Source organism: Puma concolor, chromosome B4 (assembly GCF_028749965.1).
Source record: "Puma concolor isolate L17-30 chromosome B4, mPumCon1.1.hap2, whole genome shotgun sequence".
Classification (NCBI taxonomy): Eukaryota; Metazoa; Chordata; class Mammalia; order Carnivora; family Felidae; genus Puma; species Puma concolor.
The window spans coordinates 74,787,109-74,806,270 of record NC_141673.1 but is presented as its reverse complement, the minus strand read 5'-3'; the positions used below and the strand labels follow the sequence as shown (position 1 = coordinate 74,806,270).

Here is a 19,162-nt window from a genome sequence, read left to right as displayed (position 1 = left end):
TGCAAAGTTGTAAATATAGGATAGAGCTCAGAAATGGCTTGTGGCTGTAAATTAAGATGTGGAAACACTCAACGTATCGGAATTGATGGAGTTAGGGAGTCGGTGACATAATTGAGTGGGGAGTGTGTAGATGGAAGACGAGAAGGTTGAAACACAATCTTCAGGTGCATTGTAGTTCACACAGTAGCAGAAGGAAGAGGAAGCATCAAAGGAGACTTGATTCAATGAATCACATGGGTCAGATTTCTCTTCATGTATAAAACATATATAATCACAACTAAAATAATTTATCTAGGTTTTCTGCTTGGACAGATTAACAGAAGTGCTTTGTACTTTTCTTTTCAAAAGGTGATGGCAGTTTTGGATCTGTTTATCGAGCAGCCTATGAAGGAGAAGAAGTGGCTGTGAAGATTTTCAATAAACATACATCACTTAGATTGTTAAGACAAGTAAGAAATCCAATATTAGTACATTAAATCGGACATGTTAACCTCCTGGAACTCTGGTTTTGCATGTGTTTATGAAAATGCAAAATGATCACATTTCCACCCAAAGTCTACCTGAGTTTAGTTATGAAATCCCACTTTTATCCCTCTTTATGGAGAAAAAAAGAAGAGATTGTTTTGTTTCTCCTGTTGAAAAACAAAGAAAAGACAGTATTCTGAGAATTTTTGTCCCAGGCTTCACAGTTACCTCCCCCAAGTACAGAAGAAAAGAAGGTACCTCTTTTGAGGTCCTGTGTTTCAAAGGAACCAAATCCGATACGCATTTAAAAATCTCTCTTGGCTTCACTTATATCACATGTTCTTTTCTCCATAAGCACTTATGTCCAGGATAGTGCTTTGCACCGGTGGACTTAGGCCTGTGTTACTCAATCAGTCTCTATGGTAACGTGAATGCTATGACTTAGAATATTCCCACCTTTTCCCGAGGCTGGGGTTAGAGTCAGTTCTTCCTAAGTTCATGGGCTACTGGGGTGAGGATTGAATGCCTCAGCAAAAATCAAAGTACCCTTAGGAGGAAAGAAAAGTGAGTGGATATTGGATGCAAAGCAAACAGTGGTCATTCCAGTACCCTGTCTGGTTTTGAGAGAGAGAGAGGGTAAGAAGAGTGGTAAAATCCAATTCAAATTCTGTAATCTTATGCCAGAACTCAACTATGTTTTTGAATCTATTCATTCTTACTTAAAGAAAATAATTTGTGCCTAAATCTAAAACTAAATGACATGTGCAAACTAAAAAAAAAACAAAACAAAACCAGTTACAATACATTAATTATGGATTATGAAAATAATTCCATGTCTGTGTAAAATATCCTGGAGTAATTTTATTAGTAATACTAAAAGCTACACTGTGGCTTTACAAATAAGTTAATAAACATTTTATATATAGAAGCAAGTCTATGAACCAAATCTGGGCACAGTCTCTTTCAATCTGTAGGCAATTGATTGTATAAATTGATTTTTCAGCCTTGGTCATTAGTCTTCAATGTATGTTCCAAATTTTATTCAGTGTGCTCAGGGAACCCTGTTGGAAATCAAAACATTAAGAATGTATACAGGACTGAGTAGTGTGTAGGCAGCTAGGGGAACCAAGGAAATGATAGAAGAAATAGTAAGAGTAGAGCGTACATAATATGCTTCTTTAAAAAAAAAAAAAGAAAGAAAGAAAAGGAAAGCACTGCAGTGTTCAGGGCCACATTCTGAGGGTCATTCTACCAGTGGTCATGAACTGGGGCTGATCTATTACAGTCTCCTGCTCCTTTCTCTTTGAAATCAGTGAGCTGCTTTTCTAGGATGGAAAATTTGGGTTCAGCTTCTGTCTGTGCCTGTGAAAGAAAATGGACCTAACTTGACTGGTTCTCATCAGTTTTAACCAACTGGGATAATCAGACAGAGGCAAAAAAAAAAAAAGTTTTTATCCACTGAGGAAATATGATTGCAGTCTGAAGCTTTTGTTCTTGGAAAATCCCCGCTCAGGGTATTCAGCCTTTCTTCTTCAGCTTGCAGAATTCTCCACACTGCACTTTCCTGACAAATGCAGTTGGCACTGATACTCCCCATCTTTGAAGCTGGTTTTTAAGAAGCAGGGGTTCTGCAGACAGAAATCACAGTTTATAACATGAATCAATTTAATATCACATGAACTATAAATTTCAACTAAATTAGGGCTTCAGAGTAAAGTGAAATATGCAGAATAAAGTATATATGGAATTCACAAACCACATATAAAGGAGATTGTAAAGTCTCACAGGATGTGGTCTAGGGAGAGGATTACATCAGAATGGAGACCTCTCTGTTCAAGCTAAAATGGTATCTTTGACTTTTTGGAGAGAGATTCTTGCAGCTGGGGATTGCTTTAGCGAGGGTGTTTCAAGGCAGGTTACTCTCAGAAAGTAAGAGTATTTGAGCTAAGATCAGAATGATGAGAAGCCTTCAGAAAGGTGAAGGGGTTTCAGAGCATAGAGACCAGCAGGGGCAAAGGCCCAGTGGCTGGAATGAAGGAGCTGGGTATGTGCGGTGAATTGAATGAACACCAGTGTGGCAGAAGGGTGCCGCATGAAGAGGAGAAGACACAGAAGGAGATGGGTTTTGAGAGATGGGCCGGGACCAGATCAGGCCAGGCCATGGAGGCTGTGTGAGTACACAGGGTTTTAATTCAAAAGTAACTGAAAGTTATTAGAGAAGTTTCAAGAGGAGGGAATACCATGTATTCCCATGGGCTTAGACACCCTCAGTAAGCTTTTCTAGTCATTAAACCAGAAATGATAGGCAGGTGGTACCTCACATGCCCATTGCAGTTGATTAGTAGCAGCTGCTCAGAATCCTGGCCTGAGAAGGACTCTGTGGCTAACTAGGATTCATTAGATAAGATTGACGTGACCTGATCGTGTGACCACAGCAGGGGTACTGACCCTGCATTAAATGTTCTGAAAAACGCAAAGCAATAAGGAAAGATAGAACTTAACATTTTCATTCAGAATACGTTTTTAAAACCAGTCGTTTATTCCTGAATATGTGGAAGATACAAAAAAGATTAAAGAAGAAATGGAACATTTGCTATAATCCAGTTACCCAGAGAAAACCACACTCAAAGTGTTGAGACACTTAAGGAAGGAGGTACTGGGGCTATAGTATTCTTAAATGGTTTTTTCCCTTTGTAGGAGCTGGTGGTCCTTTGCCACCTCCACCACCCCAGCTTAATATCTTTGCTGGCGGCTGGGATTCGTCCTCGCATGTTGGTGATGGAGTTAGCCTCCAAGGGTTCACTGGACCGCTTGCTTCAGCAGGACAAAGCCAGTCTCACCAGAACCCTACAGCACAGGATTGCACTCCATGTGGCTGATGGCTTGAGGTAATTAATTAGGTCATATGGTTTTCTACTCTGCGTGTGACAAGAGTGAGCCTCAACTTCCTCCCAGGGCTTGGAGAATAGCACTTTCCAGTAATATCATGTCCCAGTAACATTTCACAAACAACTTGAGGGAAAAACTACCATTTCCCTGAACAGATTTTGTAATTCCATAAAATAAGAGTAGGAAGACCATGCAGAACGTCATAGTTAGTTGAGTAGAATTTGGGGGGCACCTGGGTGGCTCCGTCGGTGAAGCGTCCAATTCTTGATTTTGGCTCAGGTCATATCTCATGGTTCGTGGGTTCGGGCCCCGCATCGGACTCTACGCTGACAGTGCAGAGCCTGCTTGGAATTCTTTCTCTGCCCCTCCTCCACTTGCACTTTCTTTTTCTCTCAAAATAAATAAAATTAAATTAAAAAAAAAAAAAAGAATTTGGGCCCAGGAAACCTGTTCCAGAGCTCATTTTCTTAAAACTGTAGTGACCTCCTTGCCCTATAAAAATACAGGTTAAATTTCAAAGTGCCAAGGAAAGTGTCAGGTATCATGGACAATTCTAATAAGGAAAGATTGGTCCATATTTCTGAAGGGGACTGAAGTGATTTTCTGTGTCCAAGGCATACCCAATCCTGCAGCCAGCTGGTACCATGACAGAGTGCCGGGGAGGCAGCACCAAAGAGCGGAAGGGCCATGGTCTTGGGAGACAGAGGGACTAGGAGAAGTCATTGCTCCACACACATACCTGTGATTTTATACCTCCGAAACTCATCTGTCAGAGTCTGTAAACTGTGACTAATACAGTGCGTGACATTTCAAGGACTTTGTGATAATTGGAGACATCCCAGATTAAAGTCTGGATTTCCTTCTCCACCACTGTCCCCGTCTCCAGTCACACACTTATTTCACCTTGGAGTCGTCCTTCCTTCCTTCCACTCTCTCACATCCCACACCTAATCCTTCAGCAAATACTTTCAGCAGTGCCATCAAAACCTATCTTCATGAAGCTACTCCTCACAGCCTCTCTGCCGACCCGCAGTGTCTGAGCCGCTGTCATGGCTCCTTGTCTAACCAGCCCACTTGCTCTCACCTTTGCCCCGTATTCCTCTTCACATGGCAGTGGCCAGGGGGCTTTTCTATGTGGAAGTTGGCTCAAGTCTTTGTCCTGTTTTCAACCCTCTCCTATCTCACTCTTCAGTCACTGTGCTCAGCCACTTGCTTCTCTGAAGTTTCTCGGATGTGCCTGGGGCTTTATACCAGCTCTTCTCTGGACCAGGAGAGCCCGCCCCCCAGATATCCTCTTGGCTCACTTCTCATTTCTTTCAGGTCTCCTCTCAGAGGGGATGTCCCTGTCCACCTTATGTCTCTCTGGCACCTGTAGCACTGATCACTGCCTGCTGTTCTTTATATTTTCATTTAAAGAGTTTGTTCATTATCTGTCTCTGCTGCTGGGAATCTGAGGGCCGTGATAGGACTTGCCATCTTGTTCACCTTCATATCCCTGGCATCTGGAATGGTGAACCCCCAGTAAATATGTGTGGGCAGTAGAGAGAGATGGAGATAGGAGAGAGGGAAGAATACAGTACCTGGCACATATAACCACACAGTGAATGCAAATTTCTTTCCCTTCCTTCCCTTCTGAAATACGGTGACTATTCCTCTCAGGCAGTGTCCAGAAATGTGAATGGAATAGATGGCAAGGAACACAAAGAAACACTGCTCACAAACAAATAAGAGCAAACCAGGAAGATACAACTTAATAGTGTATAGAGACTATAAAAGACACATAAAATAAATAGGTTTTCCTTTTTGGAAAGACTCTGGAAACTGCCGAAAATCATACAGATTATTAATGAAACAGTATTGCGGAGGTTTGGATTTGGGTTGGTATATCTGCTTTTGAACACCAGGGGGAACCATGTGTTAAATTAATCCAGATAACAGGCAACAACGTCTGGTGTATTTCAGAGCGGGATCAGTCACTTTCCTAAGTCCAGATCTTAGTTTTCCCCTAATTCTTGCACATAATTCCCAGAATGCTTATTTATAAAATGAATTTCTATCTTTCATTCACCACCATGTGAAAGACCTCACCTCTAAGGTAGCTTATTCTGGTTCTCTGAGACCTACTTTAACAACTCCTGCAGTTTCTGATGAAGTAAATGAAATCTCAGCATATTTTGCTTTAATTCACCTGATTTCTTCTCAGCCTAATGCCAAGACAGCTTTCTGGATCTTGTGCCTCAAGAAGCTAGTAGATTTCGGTAGCTTTCAGTCTTCTACCAGCACTAAGTATATTTTTAAAAACTGAGCATTAATGTTTGTTTCCTCAAGTTTCAGCATAGAACTGTAAATACAGAGGTAGAAAGAGACAATAATGTCACACTCCTCTGGAGTCCCTTAAATGATGGAGCTGTTTAGAAAGATATACAAAACTTTTTTCACATTACATATTCTATCTCTTACAGTATTGCCTATGCTCTTAGCTTTCATTCCTAATTCAGTCTTCTCCCTAGAGCTATTTATCGTAATTCTCAGTTACCTATGAAGATATGGTCACTTGTATTTTCCATAAGTTTCTTTATTGCATTATTTACAAAATTGAGTTTATTCTCTCTGCTACTTCCTCCCGCCATGAATCTGTTCCTTCCCTTGTGTCTTCCACTTGCTGACGGCAATCCCTATAGTCACATCTAGGCTACCCCTCTCGTCCCAAAAGTAAGTATCCATTTGGCCACCAGGTCTTTGACTATTTCATATTATCTTTTTCATTTATTTCACATTATCATTTCATTTATCTTTATGCCACTACTGCTGCCTCGGTCCAGTACCTCCAGGGAATTATCAGAATATTTATGCTAAAATAAAAATCTAATTATGCTTGAAATTCCCTGGGAGTTCCAAGTTCTTTGTGAAATACATGCAAACTACTTGGCAGAGCCTCAGAACTCTGTGTGTATGCCTCTTGCCTTTCCACTGCCCTCACTCTATATTCTGATCATTCTGAGGGTCTTGACTTTTCCTGGACATCCATGTCTTTCTTTCATTTGTCATTCCTCTTTTCACACACTTGTCTGCCTAGAGAATTCATTTTCCTGTAGAATTTGCTCACATACGGTCTCCACGATGAAGCTCTGAATAGATGGTCTCTCTGGCACAAGTTTCTTGGGTTGGCTGTATGCAGGGCTTTGGGTTAGGTGCTAGAGAGGAAAAGGCAGACCTTATGTGTATTATCTTATCAAGATTGAAAACTTGCAGTTTAGTGGGAGAGTCTGCTTTGCTATCTTTAGCTCTCTTTTTCTCGCTCTGGCTTTCCTAGCATTTGGTACCCACTGCAGTTCTGCAATCTTGTTTGATAACCTGTCTCTCCTTCTAGATTGTGACTGCTCAGGAGTGGAGATATAAGGATATAAGAGATATATAAGATATAAGGATATTATTATATCCCCTAGTGACTTGCCCTCATAGACACCCAATACAGATTTGTTATGTGAATGAATGCATCTCATTTTTTAGACTAATTCTATTTAGGATGAGATAAAGTTTACTTTCAATTATAAAGAAAGGAGTTTCTTAGCAACCCGGATGATAATCACAATTAAAGAATGACTAACTGAGTTTGGACCAGTTTATTTTAATAAAATATTTGACAATGTTCATTGTCACATAATGCATAAATTACAGCTGAATTATTTTCAGTAAGGCAAGATCTGCACTTGTTAATATATCAAAAGCTATTTTGCTAGTGTATTAGAAGCTATTAAAACTGTACTTTTTAAGATTAAATTCTATAATTGAACATTTTAACTAACCCAGTTAATCTTTCCCTCCCACAGACATTATTTCAAATTAAGTTTAAGTATTTTTTTAACCTTTGAGAAGTATTCTGAGAGAGTCTATGTTCTATAAATATTCTGAAAGAGGCATGCATTAGGAAGGATTTGGATGCTATTCAATTATGCATGACTTGGCTTTAACTTTTTTCTTCTTAATCTCCCAGCTTTTCTCTTCAACAGGGCAAGGGTAGCTAATGGCCTTTCAGTAAGCCCTTAGTAAATTTTCTCTCGAGTCCATTACTTATTGTTAAGGTCAACTTCATTAGTACGTTTATCTTATTTTTCAGCCAAAAATATGTAGAGCGAAATGAGTAGGCCTAACGTCAAATGTCTTGACTACATCCTGGAAGAGAAAGAAACTTGTGCAGTAGCTGATGCAATTAAATGATACATACACTTCAGGCCATCATGCAATGGAAAGTTTAGAGTATCGCTGCCACTCTGCTCATAATCCCTCTAGCAGTGATTCGTATTAGGTAATGGAGTAAATATTTATTGATACAGTGTGAACCCAAACCAAAAGCTGCCAACAAAGAAAGGAGTTAAATTTACCTCTGTTAAGTTCTGTAAAAAATTGTCCTTTCAAGGTAGGTCATAATTTGCCTGGGAGATCACATGGAGAGCTATAGCAAATTTGACATCATGGAGCAGGGAAGACTGAGCTGGGGGTGCGGGGGAATCTGAACTTTGTGAATATGTAAGGAAAGGTGGTGATGGAATTACTTTACTTGTTGGAGCACAGGATAGCTCTCTTGCTGTGTTGCCAGAATAGACATGACCTGGTTCAGATTAAAACTTCATTGTGTTTTTTAATCTTTACCTGCAGTGTCCAACTCTAGCACTTATATTTGATTGGACCAGTCTCTGAAGGAGATGACTTTAACATCATCCGATATCACCAAGACATTGTTTTACTCGTTCCAATTCTGGGTCCAAAATCTTCTTTGTTAGCCTTAATTCATAATAGAATTGGGTTTAAAGTAAATTACATCTTTGAACAGAATATGATATGGATAGCTAGAAAAGTTTCTTATGTTGATTTGTTATTACTGAAAAAGGTGAAAATATTTTCCCCCAAATTAGGAAACATTTTAGTCAGAGAAAAATAAATATCAAAAGAGAAATGGAATAGAGAGAATTTTAGAAGCTAAGATAAACTTCTATATGGTTTTAACAAAATCAGAACTAGTAAGTAAATGGGAGTTACAGCAAAATACTATCAACTCATATTTAACATATTTACATTTTAAACTAATTAAAATAGTCATATGACCTTTGAGAGAATTCAGAATTCCTTTTCAGTAATTATTAAGCATATGAAAGAAAACTCACCAAAAACTGGTACTTTGCTTGAACTCGTTGTGCCTTAAAGTTTAAATCACTCACGTATCAGGATTGACCTGTTTTTTTGTTGGTTTGTTGTTTGGTTTTAAAAGCACAAGCTCATTTTGTAATATTTGGCTTGCATGTTTTCATTCCCTTCTATGACATCTCTTCGCTTTGAGGGGTCAAACTTAGCACAGAATTTTTAATGCTTTGGATAATAGAGGTACATACATATTTAATGAAATCATGACAAAAATTGTAATAATATAATCACATTTTAATGACTCTGCCTGTGTGTTTTCTGGCAGATACCTCCACTCAGCCATGATCATATACCGTGACTTGAAGCCCCACAACGTGCTGCTCTTCACCCTGTACCCCAATGCTGCCATCATCGCAAAGATTGCTGACTATGGGATTGCTCAGTACTGCTGTAGAATGGGGATAAAGACATCAGAGGGCACACCAGGTACGTGACAAGGTTTGCTTGGTAATTCCTTCCTCAGGATGGATAACCAGGGACTTCAGTTGTAAGTTCAGGAGAATCAAGAGAACGCCATGTCTTATCATGTAGTGAACAGATATTTCTTGTGTGAATAATTGTGGCCAGTACATAGTGATTTTAATTATTGTATTCTATAGGGAAGAAATGATCTACTGATATAATTTGACATGGGGGAAAGTAGATAATGTTTGATGTCAAATTATATTTTTAAAAGTTGGATTTTTAAAACATTTTGATACTCCAGAGGTGGTGAAAAGGAACAGCAAAATTTCAATCTAGGTACTGTTCACATTTACCTTTAGGAGACAAACTAAATTCAGATTCCCAAACCATTTCTTGTAACTCTGAAATCCAAAGAACTTGGAAAACCCAAAGAATTTTTTTATAACTGATTTAGTACAAAATCTGACCCCAACTACTTTGATGCTTAATACAGTCTTTATTTCTCACACATATTCTCAGTGTGAGTGTGTGTATGTTTCATGGCAGAAAAGACCACATTTGAGTACAGGGTGCTGGCCCCAATCTTAATGAGTTTATGGAATTATATGCATTATTATTAACTTTCTTAAATATGAAAAAGTATGAGTTTCTGAATACTTCTGGCTCTAAGAGTTTCAGATAGGGACTTAGGGCCTAGAGTTTTCAGTTGTATTGTTTTTGATACAGGCATACTTTTTTCTTCTTTCTTTCTTTCTTTCTTTCTTTCTTTCTTTCTTTCTTTCTTTCTTGGTAGATTGGTACAGGAGTTTAAGCCTTTAAATCCTGCACTTCAGTTTTCTTTCTTCAAAATTTGTTAGTTGTTAATACTTCAATACCTAAAAACAGCTTCTGTCTTTGGCCCTCTATAGCAAGATGAGTCATGGTTACTATGTAAAGTGAAACGTACCCATTCTGGATGCCATTATACCTATTATCTCCAAAAATCAAAGACATCATTTTCTTGCCTTAGATTTGAATGTTGCTTTTTAGGATCATCCACAGCCCCTGTTTTTCATGCCTGTTCTAATAATCCTATTACTTCTGTTACCTGACTTTCTACCAGTGAAAATCCACTTTCTGTGTTTTTGTGTTTGCATGGGCTTAATGTTTAGACGTGTTCTTTCACATTACTTTCTACTCCATGGAATCCTGTTCCTTTCTCAACTCCCAATTCTCTTTCTTCTAGTGTCGGATTCATCAAAGTCTCAGGTTCTGTTTAGTAAGAAATAGTCATAGGACAGGTGCTCTGTACAGACATCTTGTGTTTTGGCTTTTAGTTTGAGTGGGAATAGAAGATTGAGGGGTTGACTTATGTTTGGGGGAACAGCTCCATTTTCAGAGAATTTTGTATTGTTTATTATTTGTAAATAAAGTTACAGGTGACTTTACATCATCTTGATGATTGTAGCTCAGTTGAAACAGATGCCTAAAATGGAAGATAATAGGGGATGTCTGAAAGTAGGCAAAAATACTAGTTTGTTCTTTAACCATCCCCCTTCCCTCCTACCCCCCCACTTACGTACTTAGATGAGCAGATGGCCCCAGCTTCCAATACCTGGTTTTATTTTTGCTTCAAATATCTATCCTCCCTTTTGTTTTTCATACCTATGTATTGAAAGTAGAGTGTGCCCTCCTATAAACCTTTCAAAGTACATATGGCTGCATGTGTCACTGGGTTTAATAATAATAAAATAATATTATCTCTTGAGCACCTGCTGTGTACCAGGCTCAGTGCCAAGTACGTTAGACACATGATATCTTAGCCTCATGCCAAGGCTGAAAGTTAGCTTTTATCTTCTCATCTGTTAAATGAGGAAGCTGAGGCTCAGAGCAAGATTCTGTACTTGTAGGAAGTCACGCAGTAAGTGGTCAAGATAAGAACTCAATCTAAGTGAGAAATGAATCCAGAGCTATTTGGCTTTAAATCCTAAATCTCTCTCCTCGATTACATGCAACTCTAACACGTACTTAAAGAGGCTTAAATACTTCATCTTAGTTACTAAAAAATCAAAATAAAGCAAAATGATGGGGCCATCAGGAACAGCAGACATTGTCAAGTATAGTTTTGGAAGAAGAATCGTGGGGGATGGAATTCCATAGGCCTTACATATTCCCGCCTTGAAAATGTGGGCACAGGATGAGGGGTCTTCTCTTAGGAGATCTGTTCATTACTCTTGTGTGACATGAAAGTGGGCCAAGCCATTCACCTGGGACCTGCAGTTTGTTCCCCCTCCAACTCCTAATCCGGTAATGGTGTTCATAGGGTAGAAATCCTATTGTTGAAACCTTGTTCATCTTCTTGGACAGTTGTTCTATATGGTCCCTGGTGACTATGACCTGGAACTCAAACCTGCCACCTCCCTCAGTGGGCTGGGCTCAGTTCAACTCTTCAGACTCATGGCTTCCTGGTTTTGGTCAAAATTTGCCTAAAGTTCAATATCCAACTACTTTTTCACAACAAGCCAGATACTTGTTACTGATCCTTTTAATCTGCTATATCAATGTGTCACAACATACACATGGAGAAAGATCATGACAGAAAAACCTAAAGCCTGATCCCTTCTATTCTGTCCTCTTTTCCCCCGGGCTGCTTAATACGTTGTAAGCATTTTTTTCTTGCTATATCCCAGACCTTCTCTTTAACATTACTGAATTCATTATTGTTAGAGAACTTCGGATGGTCTCAGCCCAAAACTTGACCTCAAATTTTAAATAACAGTAACCGTCACCACTGCTAACCACCATCACCAGACTTTTCCTTCCCCAAAGCAATTATGTTTGAGCAGAAAATCATCCCCTTTCATATGATTTCAGTTATCTCCTGTCTTTTCTTTTTAATGGTTTTTTCCTCTTAATGTTGTAACTTTTAACTTGGAAGCTTCTAGAGAAACAAAAGACCACGTATTTGTTAAACGTGTGTGTGTGTGTGTGTGTGTGTGTGTGTGTGTGTGTGTGTGTGTTTATACTACCCTTACAGTGGTGCATTCACTCTATTGTACGCATGTGAGTGTGGGTTCATTACTGTTGTTTCAGAGAAGATGGGAATGGGAGCAGACCTTTTGTGGTATGAACAGTGTGCTGCCTTGTGCTTAGACTTTTGTGTGGGTTGATTATCTCATTTAATCTTTTTGACTGTCTGACATAGGTCCTATTACTATTCCTGGTTTACAGATAAGGAAACTGAAGCCTAGGGACCATTAGGAATGTCTACAGGGTCATACAAGAAGCAAATGCATGCCACCCAGGCGCACAGCCCATGCCAGGTAGTGCCAGAGTTGGAATGCAAGTTAGAAACAATTCAGTTATTGGCAAGGTCTGACACAGTGTCTGTTTACATTGTGAAAGGTAAATATGGGATGGATACTTTCAACTCTAAATAACTTGGAGAGCATAAACTTTAACTCAGTTAAATAGATGTATTTGTATCATATCCTGTCTTGAGTGCCAGTTAATTCTGGGTCCTGTGACAGTTGCATTGTTGACTGAGGTGGATGGCTGAATGATGGCTTCAACCATGCCAGCATCCATGGAAATACAGTAGTCTTTGGGCAAATAACAATGTTATTCTCTGGCTATACACTATTATCTGAGAGAGATTATGAAACATGCTCTACTCATACTTCTCTGAAAGTAAAAAAGGAAAGAAAACATGTTTCTCTGCATGATGTGATATATAGTCAGACCTAACATAAATTTCTTAGATGTTTGATCTATGGATCTTTACCTTATTTCCTCATTGCATTTGTTAAAATGCAGGCTTATCTGAAAAAATGTCTAAAAATTGTCTAAAAATGGTGTTTAGACAATGAATTACATTTTCCCAATTATTTTGATACTGTAATTATTATGATAATTCCCCAGGGAAAATTTTCTTTATTCTTTACTCATTTATTCAGGCATCTGGCAATAATTTATTGAATGTTTTCCAAATACCAAACTGGTGCAACTGCTTCATAGCTGTGTGGTGCTGATCAAGGTTTACTTTTGGGGGCTCAGTTTTCACTTAAGAAAATTGTGATGAGAAAAAATAATGCCTACCTTATAGGGTTGTATTAAGGGTGAAATGAAATAATCCACACAAATAGCATACAACAGGGCTTGGCATATTGTAGTTGCTCTATGTCAGCAATTGCTCTAGTAGTGAATTTGGGGGAATGTGCGTGAATAAATGTGAATTTTACCCTCCAGAAGGCACACATTTTGCCATGACAAATAGGATTACACAAACCAGTACTCATATTTTGTCAGTTTCAGTAGGCAATCAATGTATAGTGATAAGAGCACAAAGGAACAAGTAATTAACTGAGCTGTAAGTTGTCAGGACTTCCTTCATAGAGGAGGGGATTCTGTAATTATATCTTAAGGATAAGCAGGAAGTTTGAGAAAATAAAACAAAAAAATAATAAAAAAGCAGGAGTAGGCGTTCCAGGCAAAAGGTACTAAGGTATAATATGACTTGTTTTATTCAGATAACTGCACAAGAAATTCTTATGATCTAAGTAATAGATGGAGTATGGGGGGTTATTTAGTTAAGTGTTTTTCAATTGTGGCTGTGTACTGATGACATGTAGAGCTTAAAGAATGTATCTCCTGGGGTTGTATCATTTACAATTCTATTTTAGTAAGCATGGAGTGGAACTCTCAATCTGGCCACAGCCTAGAAGCTCCTAGAGAATTTTCAAATATATGGATCTCAGGACCTCATTGCCAGGGATTCTGATTTAAGTTCTGTGAAGTCTGGGATGGAGCCCAGATATTGATATTATAAATATCTCTAGGTAATTCCAATGTGCATTCAAGTTCAAGAGCCACTGGTCTAGAATGAGGGTCAAGAACATCTTCAGTGTTTCGAGCACGCAGATATTTCTGATATACAGCCCAGTATGACACTTTTCTAGCTCATGAAGGGCCTTTTAAATCATGCCAAATAATAGCATCTTTCAGTTTGGGGAAGTCATTGAAAAATATTCTTATTTGTTAGCGAAAGGTTTGCATCTCGGCATCATGCCAGCATGAATCGATGATAAAATGGGCAACTGAAATTTTGGTACTGTCTCACAGTGGGGGGAAATGTTATTTATAGAAAAACTTTTAACAAGATGGTATTTGCTCCAGATTTTGAAAGTATGCACCTATGATAGAAACAAAAATTTAAGAGAGTAAATAAATATGAATGGAGTTTGGACTTATATCCAAATTTTTAAAAAGTAATGTCAGCCACCTTCAATTAATCTTTCTCTGTGGTGCACATTCTAGGCACCATAGTGGATTCTGGAGATGCACAGATAGATACGACTTTGTGAACTATTTGGCTGTCTGGAATCTGTTAAACACTGGCTGTAAAGTCAGACTGAGTTGGAATTCTTGCTCTACCCCTTACTAGCTGAGACCAGAGAAATTACCTTTTTCCTTGGTTAAACAATAGTAACTAATAACAATATCTATTTTAGGGGATTGCTGTGAAAATTAAATTCATATAAAGAAATTCATAAAAAGTGTTTGGTACAATGCCTGACACATTCTACCTGCCTTTGCTTTCCCCGACTTTCTGCTCTTTCTTCTCAACTTAGAGGGCACCAGGCTCTGATTTTGTTTCCCTTCCCTGTGCTGTGGGCTGGAAACTCTCTGCAGGGCTATCAGAGGACTCATCTTGTTTGTTCGCTGTCTCTCAGGGATCACTCTCCTGTGCTCCTAGTGTCCAGTGTTTCATATATTTTGTCTGGTTATTTCATTGTTTTATGCACAATGGTAAATCCAGCCCCTCTTGTTCCATCTTAGCTAGAGGTAAAAGTGACACATGCTTAAATAAAAGACTTATTTGGACAGCCTGACTTAACAAATGCACATTTAGGATGTCAGTTAGTACTTGACATTTCTAGTCTTTGAGGGCCATTGATGCTAAACAGGGTATTCCTTCAGTGTGGTGATATGGTCCATGAGCATCAGAGGTCATTCATAATATTAGACCATAGATCATGTGGCAGTATGGTCCCTTTGTGAAGATGCAGGAGATGTTCCTATTTCTAACCTTTCTCAATGGCAGGTGATAGTAGAAGTGTTCATTTTCTTCCCAAATTAAATTCAGTGGTGAATAAATTGCATAGCTTGAAAGTTCATTCTTCCTGTTACTACTATGGTGACAAGCATAGTTAAATGTAAAGTGAAAACTTTGGAAGTACTTGCAGCTGCTGTTCCAGGGGACGCCTCGGTGATAAGGTACATGTAGAATACATGGCTTAGACTGATAATCAAACATCATGTTGGCAGCTTAGGTCCTAACGCTCTCAGTCCCCCTCCTCCCAGTCATTTTGGTTTTGAGGTGAAGGACTCCATGATGAGGCATCTCAGGCCAAGTCATTTTATTTTTTTTTAAACTTTATTTATTTACTCTGACAGAGAGCATGGGAGGGGCAGAGGGAGAGAGGGAGAGACGGTGAGAAAATCCTAAACAGGTTCCACATTGTCAGTCTAGAGCCCTTTGCGGGGCTCAAACTCACAAACCGCAAGATCACGACCTGAGCAGAAACCAAGAGTCTGACACTTAACTGACTGAGACATCTAGGCGCCCCAGGCCAAGTCACTTTAAAGTAATATTTGATTTACAAAACATAAGGGCACGAGGTGAAAGCAGAAAATGCTATTAAGGAGGTCAAAATACGTGTTTCTAATAAATTAGCAGACATAATTCTTACCACTCTCATAAGATAGAGATATATCTGTATCTAGATTCTATTGTGCTTAAGTTTTTAATAGCTGTATTGTAAATTCTGCTTTAGTTTTATTTTTCTAATTAATATTTCATGGACATCTTTCTGTGTCCAACATCAGTTTTAGCAGTCATGTCGCATTTCATTGCTAGTATGCACACTATTTACTTACTTAACCACATCTTGATGTATATTTAAATTTTTTTCTGACTTTTTGATATATTGACAGTGCTTTAATTGGCATAATTGTAAATTTAAATTGTCCATTTATAAGAAGTAATTTTTTAAAGTTTATTTATTTTGAGACAGAGAGATTACATGCAAGCTGGGGAGGGTCAGAGAGAGAGAGAGGAAGAGACAATCCCAAGCAGGCTCTGTACCATCAGCATGGAGCCCAACATGGGGCTCTATCCCACAAACTGAGAGATCATGACCCGAGCCAAAATCAAGGGTTGGACGTTTAACCAACTGAGCCACCCAGGTGCCCCTGTCCATTTATGAAACTAATTTTTTAAAATTAAATTCCTAGGCATGGTATTGCTGGTGTGCATATTTTGAATTTTGAAACATTAATTGCCTCCTAGAAAAGTTAGTAAATTAAAATTCCCTTCATACTCAAATTAGAGTTCTCATTTCCCATTTGGGGTTTATTACTCCTTTTAATCTTCATAAAATTCATAATCAAAAATGAAAATGTTTTATGTTTTTGTTATATTTAATGTTTTTATTTTTAAAGTATTTATTTGCTTATTTTTCATTTGAGGCTAAGCAATCTTTATTATATAGGACCTATTTTTCCTTTCACATTCTGTATGATTTTGTGTCTTTATTCATTCGTCGATTGTCCTTACCATTCATCAATCTGCTTTTAGTCATGTGTACTCTTTGCCTCTCTTATATTGCAGGTATTTTCAAGTGTAGGGTTTTTCCTTCAACCTTGTTTATGGCATATGCCAATGTAGGGTTTGAATCTTTGAGGTACAGAGCTTCTGTTTCTTTTACCTTTTGGATTCTGATTTTCCTGATATGTTTCATCGGTGCTACACCAAGAACAGGGATGATGGGGGTGGTCTGTCCCACTGTAGGCAGTTGTTTATTACTTTTAAATTCTCTAAAGATACTGTGAATTCATCAGGTGAATTTCAAGCAGCATTTAGAAGTGCCTTATATTGTAATTGAGGTATCTCCTGAATATATAAATAAGGATTATGTTCTCCCAGTGGGAATTGTGTCAATGAAGATATTTATTTTGAAAGGAAGAAGATAAGAAGGTTAAAATCATTTCCGTGTTGAAGTCAATATTTCTTTCCATATCCTCACAATTATCTTTCTTAGCATTCCTTGACTCACTAAGAAAAAAAATTCTAACCCTCTGTGCAGCTCTAACATCTGTGGATTGATGCCTAGAGGGCTAAAAACTGTTGCAACAGGATGTGCCTTGGATGAGAATTTAGATTAAGTGACCCTTGAGTTTTTCTACTCTAAGGTCCCATGATTCCAAATCCTAATGTTTCTAACAGCAAATTTACCAAGAGACAAAATATAGTGAATGTTTTAATAGTCTTTGAATGGTACCTTGCTATAATAGATACCCCAAAAATGTGTTGAATGAATAATAAATAATTGGATGAGATTTATTTTAACCTCTAAAATCCCTTTCACATTCTAGAAGGGTAAGCATAAATATTCTTAATGAACTAGCTAATGTGTGAGCAGCTCATTTAAGTACTCTTGAATTTACCATTCATTATCTTTGTGGCCTTAGGAAAACACATAACATTTTTATGTTATTTGTAAAATGGAAAGTCCTCATCTGCCCACCACAGGTGATTTTTGTGCATAGCTAATGAAATACTTAGGAAATTATCTGTAAGGTGCTATAGGAATATGAATTGGGTATTCATATTTTACATTATGCTTACATGATGTCACAGGTATAGTTTATTAGGGATCTTTTAAAGAACTGTCTTAATTACTTACACAATTCTTGAGTTTAGGGTATGAGTATGAAATTATGGCTATGTAGGAAAATGTCCTTATTCTAAGAAAATACATATTATATCTATCAATTGGTCGATTGACAGATATGGGAAAATGGTGAGTGTATGTGTGTAGAAAAAGAGAGCATGAACAAGCATGGCAACATGTTACCTGGAGAATGTTAACGATTAGTGCAATAGGGATTATCAAACTCAAAGATGACATCCCATCTTTCTGATTCTTCATGTCCTTCCTGCCTGGTGAAGGACTGCTGGGCCTCTCATCTTTTGATGGTGAACTCTCTGTCCAACAGAACTCTTTCCAAATTCAGTCATTTAGTTCTTGAAGGCTGTGAATTCATTATTTCCCTGGCTACATATTTAAACTACAGTAACAATCCTGTATGTTCATTATAGAAAATTTAGAAGTATAAAAAATTAAAAAAGGGTAAATAAAAGCTACCCATAATTTTAGCACATGGATAATAATCATTATTACATTCAGATATATTTGCAAACTGTTTATTTTGAAAATGTTTAAGTCTACAGAAAAGCTGAAAGTATAGTACAATATACACCTATATGCCCTTGACATGGATTGATTATTAACTGTATGCCACACTGTTCTTTCTCTCACTTTATTTGTATATGAATTTGAGACATGAAATTAAATTGCAGACATCATGCTGCCATGCCCAAAAATACTGACATATATTTCCTTAGAATAAGGATGTTTGTTTCCATAATCACAATACCATTGTCATATCTAAGAAAATGAACTCAGCTGATTTTTTTTCACATATTTGATAAATTTCTGTCCTTTAGGATTTATATCCTACGTGTCATCTTAAAAATGATTTTTAAGTTAACGCATAGTGCACATTATTTAACCAATTTCCTTAAATAGTTGGATTTCATTAATTGTTGATATTTTTACTATTATGAGTCATGTTAAAATTACTCTTTTTTTTTTTTTAAGAATTTAAAAGCAATTTATTTCTATTGTGAAATGAGAGGTTTTATTTACCTTTAAAAGAGTTTCAGTAATGAACCAGCACCTGAGACAGAGAGCTTTTATTTGTTTTTTAGTCATGGTTTAATTTTTATTTTTCCATTGGGTAGGAAGAGCTAAATCACAAGCCCTGGAAATAATGAGGGCATTGGACTTTAGTCAGGTTAAAGTGACTTGGAGTGAAGTCTAGAAATCTTGTCCCTCCTGACCCCTCCTTTGTCCCGCCTGACCCCTCCTTTGTTTGCAACACTTTCCTGGGAATAGTTATTTTTAGGAATGAGAAAAATGATATAGGTTTTTTCCCCTTATTAGACTTACTTTAATTATGAAACATGATTTAATAATCATTATTGGATGTTTATCATTATTTTTCAAGATCAACCTTGAGGTGAAATGTAGCACAGGGCTGTTAACTGGCTACATGTCTCCTTATAAGAGGACATAGCCTGGTATAGAGCTCATCTCCT

At 37.7% G+C, this 19,162-nt stretch overlaps 1 protein-coding gene across 2 annotated transcripts in view; it reads left to right on the top strand.

The window, feature by feature from the left end:
* Window positions 1–19,162, top strand: part of LRRK2 (leucine rich repeat kinase 2) — a 138,936-nt gene that overhangs the window by 99,829 nt on the left and 19,945 nt on the right. For both annotated transcript variants that reach the window (XM_086713648.1, XM_086713649.1), the window contains 3 exons: window positions 349–449; window positions 3,163–3,353; window positions 8,819–8,979. In XM_086713648.1, the coding sequence (XP_086569774.1) occupies window positions 349–449; window positions 3,163–3,353; window positions 8,819–8,979 (453 nt within the window). The remainder of the gene's footprint in view (window positions 1–348; window positions 450–3,162; window positions 3,354–8,818; window positions 8,980–19,162) is intronic.